This window comes from Homarus americanus, unplaced genomic scaffold, assembly GCF_018991925.1.
Source record: "Homarus americanus isolate GMGI-L3 unplaced genomic scaffold, GMGI_Hamer_2.0 scaffold51227, whole genome shotgun sequence".
NCBI lineage: Eukaryota > Metazoa > Arthropoda > Malacostraca > Decapoda > Nephropidae > Homarus > Homarus americanus.
The window spans coordinates 1-8,587 of record NW_024744790.1 but is presented as its reverse complement, the minus strand read 5'-3'; the positions used below and the strand labels follow the sequence as shown (position 1 = coordinate 8,587).

Genomic DNA, 8,587 nt, shown 5'->3' with positions numbered 1-8,587 from the left:
GAACTAATCAACAACTTTTTACCACCATAACCACAAGTCAACCATCCTAAGAGGTCAACTATCCACCATAACCACAAGTCAACCATCCTAAGAGGTCAACTATCCACCATAACCACAAGTCAACCATCCTAAGAGGTCAACTATCCACCATAACCACAAGTCAACCATCCTAAGAGGTCAACTATCCACCATAACCACAAGTCAACCATCCAAGAGTCAACTATCACCATAACACAAGTCAACCATCCAAGAGGTCAACATCACCATAACCAAAGTCAACCATCCTAAGAGGTCAACTATCACCATAACCACAAGTCAACCATCCTAAGGGTCAACTATCACCATAACCAAGTCAACCATCCACCAAGGTCAATCATCCACCAAGTCACAGAAGGTCAACCAAGCAGTCAGGTATGTTAAGGAGAAGGTAAATGAGAGGGCGGGGTTATGCTGACTGGTTGGGACAGTGGAGTGGAAGGGTGGAGGGACAGTAGAGGACGGTGGAGTAGACGGTAGAGGGACGGTGGAGGACGGTGGAGGGACGGTGGAGTAGGACAGGAGGACGGTGGAGGACGGTGGAGTAGGACGGTGGAGGGACAGTGGGACAGTAGGAGTGGAACGGTGGAGTAGGACGGTGGAGTGGGACGGTGGAGGACGGTGGTGGGACGGTGGAGGGGACGGTGGAGGGACAGTAGAGGACGGTGGAGGACGGTGGCGTGGATCGGTGGCGTGGGACGGTGGCGTGGACGGTGGCGTGGGACGGTGGAGGGACGGTGGAGGACAGTAGAGGGACGGTGGAGGACGGTGGCGTGACGGTGGCGTGGGACGGTGGCGTGGGACGGTATACTTGGTCATACTCTGATGGTGGTGGTGTGAGTCAGTAGGTATGGTGGTGGTGGTGGAGGGTTGTGGTACGGTGATGATGATAATGAGTGGTGATAGTAATGAAATACCAAAATAAAAAATAAATAAAAATAAACAAAAACAAAGGAAACAAATTAAAAACCACACACACACACACAGACACACACACACACACACACACACACACACACACACACACACACACATATATAAGACAGTTTTAAGACTATCATGGTGGTATGTATAGACGGTGAAAGATCCAACACACTTAACAACACACACAACAGAAAGCTACACGGTCTAGTGGTGGTGATGGTGGTGGTGGTGGTGGTGGTGGAGGTGGTGGGTGGTGGAGGTGGTGGTGGTGGTGGTGGTGGTGGTGGTGGTGGAGGTGGTGGAGGTGGTGGTGGTGGTGGTGGTGGTGGTGATTTAAACAAAGAGTCGACATAGAAAATGAGAAAATTGAAAATAAAAACAATAACGATAATAGACGAAGAAAACAACAAAAAACATCAACAAACAGAAAAACAAATGCAAGTCTCAAATTTTACTAAAAAAAGAAAAGATTTAAACAAAAGACAAAAACACATACAAGAAAGAGAGAGAGAGAGAAAAAAAAAAAAGTTAGGAGGCTTGTAGGATGAGGAGAAGGGAAGGGAGAAAGAGAGGAAGAAGGGGAGGGGAGGAGGAGGAGGATATCCTGGGTCTTTTTAATTCTATATCACCAAGAAAAATGTGTGTGTGTGTGTGTGTGTTGTGTGTGTGTGTGTGTGTGTCAGAACATCTACCACCCACACACTTTTTCACTCGACTACTAACCCTTCCCCACACACACACACACACACACACACACACACACATACACACACCTTCCGGCCCTCAGGTCAAGCGAGTGACTGCAATGCAGAACTGATTTTGAAATGACTTAATTACTGGAGTGTCATGCAGGAAGAGGAGGCCTTATGGAGGGTGGAGGAGGGAATGTGGAGGGTGGAGGGAGGAATGCAGGGGGAGGAGGGAAGTGCAGGGTGGAGGGAGGGAATGTGCAGGGTGGAGGGAGGGAATGTGGAGGGTGGAGGAGGGAATGCGGAGGTGGGGGGAGGGAATGCAGGGTGGAGGGAGGAATGTGCAGGGTGGAGGAGGGAATGGAGGGTGGAGGGAGGGAATGTGGAGGGTGGAGGAGAGAATGTGAGGTGGAGGAGGGAATGTGCAGGGTGGGAGGGAGGGAATGTGGAGGGTGGAGGGAGGGAATGCGAGGGTGGGGAGGGAATGGGGTGGAGGAGGAATGGGGGAATGTGGAGGGGAGGAGAATCGGAGGTGGTGGGGGGGTGGAGGAGGAAGGGAGATGGGAGGGTGGAGGAGGGAGAAGATGAGAGCTAGGAAGGAAAGGGTGAGAGGCAAGGAGGAGGGAATGGGTAGGGGTAGGGGTGAATTAGGTCACACCCAGCTTGATGTTCAGCTTCCCCCGACAGGTCAAGCTGCAGGTCGAACTGGGCCATTCCCCTCCTCCCCCCACCAACCACGACCCCTACATCCACCACCACCACCACTACTACCTCCATATCCTTAACCACAATTACAACCACACAACAACCATCACCACCACAATCACCAATATGTCCTAACCACCATTACAACCACCACACCCACAATACCAAATATATTTTAACCACTACAACCACAACACAAAACCATCACTACAACCACAACACAACAATCACCAACATATCTCAACCACCATCACAAAAAACAAACCCACCAAACCACAACCACAAATCACAAATAAATCCACCACAACCAAACCACAAATACATATACTTAACACCCACTACAAACCCACAACCATCACAACAACAACAACAACAACAACAACAACAACAACAACAACAACAACAACAACAACAACAACCACCACCACCACCACACCACACACCCCCACCACCACCACCACCACCACCACCATCATCATCATCATCATCATCATCATCATCACCACTATTAAGGATTTCCACGAGGCAGAAGGATTCCGTAGGATGCAGGAGGAAGAGAGAGAGAGAGAGAGAGAGAGAGAGAGAGAGAGAGAGAGGTCAGGAGGTGTTGAAAGACCCTGGTGAGGAACTATGCTTGTCTATGTTAATACTGCCCCTGGGCCAGCCAGACGGAGGTACAGTATAGGTCATGAGTTGCAATCATTAATTCACCTGTACCTGTAGAAACGCGCCAGGTTACAGCCATTAATTAACCTGTACTTGTATAAACACGACCAGGTTACAGTAATTAACCTATATCTGTAGAAACACTTACAGGATACAGTAATTCACCTGTACCTGTAAAATCACGACTAGGTTACAGGTTACTGTAATTAAACTGTACTTTCAGAAACACGATCAGGTTACAGTAAACACCTGATGGACACAACAACAATTACCTTTACGGAACAGGTCTTGGCAGGTCGTCGCCCTAACCTACCTGCTGCTGTGATGCAGGTCAACCTATAAGCGGGTAGGTCATGTCCCATACATATATACTACTCTCTCTCTCTCTCTTCTCTTTACACGCCACCTTGGAGTGTAAAAGAACAAAACAAAATAGCATCGTGTCTCTGTGGTTTATCAGTGCTTATCGTGGTTTATCGTGTCTCGTGTGTGGTTTAGTTAATAGTGAAGATAAGAGTCGATGAGCTTGAAGAATTGTTATTTTTTGTTCTATGATTAACATTTTGAACAGAACAAGATCGCGATTATGGATGACATGTACAAAATGAACATCACGCAAGCTGGCTAATACTTCAGATACATCAGGCGATATTAGAGAGAGGAAGGAACATTTGAACATTTTGAACAAGAAGAACATCACACACACACACACACACACACACACTATACTGTAGATAATTATGAACACTAGCTGAAGGAAAGTAAAGATTCTACATTGAACACTGAGTGAACATTACGCACTTAGATAATGAACTTCCAACGCGTTAATAGGCAAATCTAATCAGCTAAGACGAACATTATAGTGAACACCATAACAAATGAAGAACACAGGTAAGACAAGTCAACAGGTGAGCCAAGGTGGTGAGTGACACGCGAAGTACCTGTCTATTACACCTTGTAAATTACTCTTGCTTTCTCTCTCTCTCTCTCTATCAACTTTTTCCTTTTTTATCTATCTCTATCTTGATGTGTGTGTGTGTGTGTGTGTGTGTGTGTGTGTGTGTGTGTGTGTGTGTGTGTGTGGTTGGTGTGAATTTTCAACGTCTATGGGCCTACTACACCTCCCTTCCCTCACCCACCTCTCATGTAAACAAACCCACGTGTTACGGCCTTCCAAACTCTCGCTATATTATGTAAACAAAACCACGTGTTTATATGTTTACCTGTCCATTTAACACACACAAACACCTGTATATATTAATGAATTTATATAACACCTGACATGATAGTATTTACCTTCTCACTAAGCGACTTTAATAGGCAGCGGCGTCGTCAATAAATATTTAATAGATCATAAAAAAGTGTAAGTTAGTCTTTATGTGAGTTTTCTCTTAAGAGTCATACATTGCTTAGAAATATTTGTTTTTTGAAGTGAAACATATAGTAAGAATTGACGTAACACACACACACACACACACACACACACACACACACACACACACACACACACACACACACACACACACACACACACACACACACACACACACACACACACACACACACAGTGATAAAGAATGTATAAATGTTGTCAGTATACATTTTTTTACCGAAGAGAATGTTGAAGAATGTGTGAATGTTGTGAGCTTACATTTGTCACAGAGAGAATGTTGACTGTATGAATGTTGTGTACAGAGTGGATTAATGTGACCTCACTACCTCAAGGAATACACTGGTTCAACCCCATAAGGAACACTGTTAAGGGCACTACACCGGTCAACCCAGGTCATGCCCCTCCACCTCCAGTAGTAGGGTCATCACGCCAGGTCATGTCCCTACCATAAACATTACCATACTTCTAGTCAAAGTCTATAGGTTAAGGAAAGGTAAGGTTAGGTTAATGACCACTACCATGCACATAACAATTACCTATGGCAGAAGGGGAGGGGGGGAGGGGGTATGGTGGTTATGAACAGGTGAGCGCCACGGTATAAAGCAGGTGGTATAAAGGTGTACCCAGACAGGTAACATCCGCCTTATGACAACCATACACACGTACACAACGAAAGTGAAGTCCTGTGTTGTGTGTGTGTGTAGTGAAAGTGGAGAGGGTGGAGGTTAGTCGGGGTGAGGGAGGGAAGGGGGAGGTGGGTGGACAATGCCAGCCAGCCTGCACCCCCCCCATCCCCCTCCTTCACTGTACTTTCTCCCAGATGCCATAACAACTCGACCACCACCGCCATCACAACCCTACCACACCACAACCGCACAAAAGGTTCCAGAAAGTACTCCTATTTCAGGACCTCACATGTGTATAGAAGAACACAGGTGTACGTATGACGCCATTTTGATTACCATCTCTGCTTCGTTATCTTGGAGTGAACAGGTTAGACCACACACACACACACACACACACACACACACACACACACACACACACACACACACACACACACACACACACACACACACACACACAGAGAGAGAGAGAAGAAAATGAACTTAAGAACATCTGAGAATCGAACCCTAACACGTGGTTTATGTGAGAGGTTCAGATACGTCCGAACCTTTGAGAATCCGGTACCATGATATACTGTGAGGAAATTAGCCCCCAAATGAACCCCCTACGTTAATTAATATCTGTCTCACGAACCCCTATGAATCCGGCACCTCGGCACTCAGTAAGACACGTTCCTAAGAGAGCTCACTGTGCAAACAACCCTGACCAGCTGACAGAACAATGGTGGTGAGGGAGGGAAGGAGATGAGGGGGAAGGAGGTGAAGCAGGTGAGGAGGGAGGAGGGAACCACATCACCACCTCCCTTCACCTGAGGGATATGGCTTAACCTCCTCTTTCTCCCTCGATCCCTCCCTACTTTCTCCCCTCCTGCTTTCTTCCTTCATCCTCATCATGTGACTCCCTACTTATAACTTTCTCACTACCTCCGTTTTTCCTACCTTCATCCTTCTATACCTCCTTAACTCTCTTTATCTCCCTTTATCTACCCCCACCACCCTCACCCTCCTCCTTTCTTCCTCAAATCTTAACTTCTTCTTCCATTCTTATTTATCGTTCTCATTTATCTACCTTTCCTCCTCCTCCTCTTATCCTCCAATTAACATCCATTCGTTACTCTTCATTCCCTCCCTCTGCCTCTTTCTTTTCCTTCCTTCCCTCCTCCCTCCTTCTATACACCCAACTACTCTCCCCCACCAACCACCGGCAGTGACCTCACCCAATCATTAAACCATCAGAACACTTTATCTTTTTCTTGTACTCTGGTGAACCTGCCCGACCAACCTCCACCTCCACCACCACCCCACTCTTATCTGCCTCGCCTCCCACCCAACCCACCCCCATTCATCCTACCCACCTCCACCCATCTCAACACCGACCCACCCACCCACCACCCACTCCTCACACCTTTCACATCTTCTGCACCGCCCAACCACCCACCCACCCAGTCACTTATCTGTGGTCAATCACCTGTACCTATATTTACACATCAGCCAGGTGTCGACATCACAAACAGTAACACCTGCCACCACCACAAACAGTAACACCTGTCCTCACCTCAAACACCTGTCACCACAATCACAAACAGTAACACCTACTACCACCACCACCACAAACAAAAACACCTGTCACCACCACCACCACCACCAGTCACCACCACCAACACCTGTCACCACCACCAGCCACCACCACCAACACCTGTCACCACCCACCAGTCATCACCACCAACACCTGTCACCACCACCAACACCTGTCACCACCACCAGTCACCACCACCACCAACACACCAGTAACCACCACCAACACCTGTCACCACCACCAACACCAGTCACCACCACCAACACCACCACCAACACCTGTCACCAACACCTGTCACCACCACCAACACCTGTCAACACCACCACCAACACCTGTTACCACCACCAACACCTGTCACCACCACCAACACCAGTCACCACCACCACCACCAGCCACCACCACCAACACCTGTCACCAACACCTGTCACCACCACCAACACCTGTCATCACCACCAACACCTGTCACCACCACCAACACCTAATCACCACCAACACCTGTCACCACCACACCGTCACCACCACCAACACCTGTCATCACCACCAACACCTATCAACACCACCAACACCTGTCATCACCAACCAACACCTATCACCACCACCAACACCCCAGTCACCACCACCAGCACCTGTCATCACCACCAGCACCTGTCACCACCACCAGCACCTGTCATCACCACCAGCACCTGTCACCAGCACCTGTCACCACCACCCAGCACCTCATCACCACCAGCACACTGTCATCCTGCGCCGCAGTCACCACCACCACCAACACCTGTCACCACCACCAACACACATCACCACCACCAGCCACCACCAACACCTGTCACCACCACCAGTCACCACACACACAGTATTAACGCGCCCACCTCCACGGCCTCGCTCAGTCCTCCCGTCAACTCAGCTTACCTTACGTTACCTCACTTCACCAGAGACGCGTGAGGTGAGAACTGAGGCTGGGCTTGTAAACAGAACGTGTGAGGGGCAGTGGCATGCTTGCTCTGTAACAAGGGTCACTAGGCAAGGCTTACGCTTCCAGCAGTGCAGCCCCCTCCCCAGGAATGGGACAACTGGCCGCCCGCCATCTGGCCGCAGCCCAGTTTGGTTGGGTTTGGTTAGGTTAGGTTAGGTGGGTTGAGATTAGGTTGGGATTGGGTTAGGTTGTCCATAAAAGTTCCATATGGCGGCGGTCGGCCTGACGAGTTCCGCGGCCGGTTGGGCTGCGACCAGCTGCGGCCAGATGGCGGCGACCCAGTTGTCCTGGAGCCCTCCCCTACCCCCACCCCCCTCCGTAGCCCCACCCCCTCTCCTAGCCCCACCCCTCCCCTAGCCCCCACCCCCTCTCCTTCCCAACCTACGCCTCCCCCCAACTCCCCTCCCCCACCAAGCCAACAGAGATTACAGCAACTAGTTACAAGCAATACTGTAATTCCCCTACGCTGAAAGGTTGACCACAGACATTAAATCGTGTATATGCCAACGCCAACTTCAACTGCCTAACCTAATGAAGTCAGGTTAGATTTAAGTTGAACTACCACCTAATCAATAGAGTAAAGTGCTTTCTGGGTTCTTGTGCATTTAACTTTTATCCATTTCGCATAATCAATTAGCTATAACCACAGCACTAACAACCAGAAACAATAACAACCCACAACCTACCAACCACCAGCACAACCACCACCAACCACAACCATCACTACCACCATCACCAGCACCGAGATATGTGCACATTAGAGGAGTCGTAACCTTGGTGTTGACAGTCACACTGTCTCTCACGCTACACATAAAGCTCTTAATGCTACTGTTATGACTCACACTAACAACCCTTCCTCACAAACACAGCTGACAACAACAACAACAACAACAACAACGATGATGATGATGATGATGATGATGACAAACCAATAATAATAAACAGCAACAAAACAACCACCACCTACATCATGAACCCATACACAACAAACAAACAAACAAA

At 48.5% G+C, this 8,587-nt stretch overlaps 1 protein-coding gene across 1 annotated transcript; it reads right to left on the bottom strand.

The window, feature by feature from the left end:
- Positions 1–369: 369 nt before the first annotated feature.
- LOC121878016 (pollen-specific leucine-rich repeat extensin-like protein 1) lies at positions 370–855 on the bottom strand. Its single transcript, XM_042383974.1, has one exon. It carries the CDS (start codon positions 853–855, stop codon positions 370–372), a length of 486 nt encoding a protein of 161 aa, XP_042239908.1.
- Positions 856–8,587: the final 7,732 nt, after the last annotated feature.

Bases quoted from the DNA above. Each gene is read 5' to 3' on its own strand.
- LOC121878016 (XM_042383974.1), bottom strand. From the start codon at position 855: ATGACCAAGTATACCGTCCCACGCCACCGTCCCACGCCACCGTCACGC.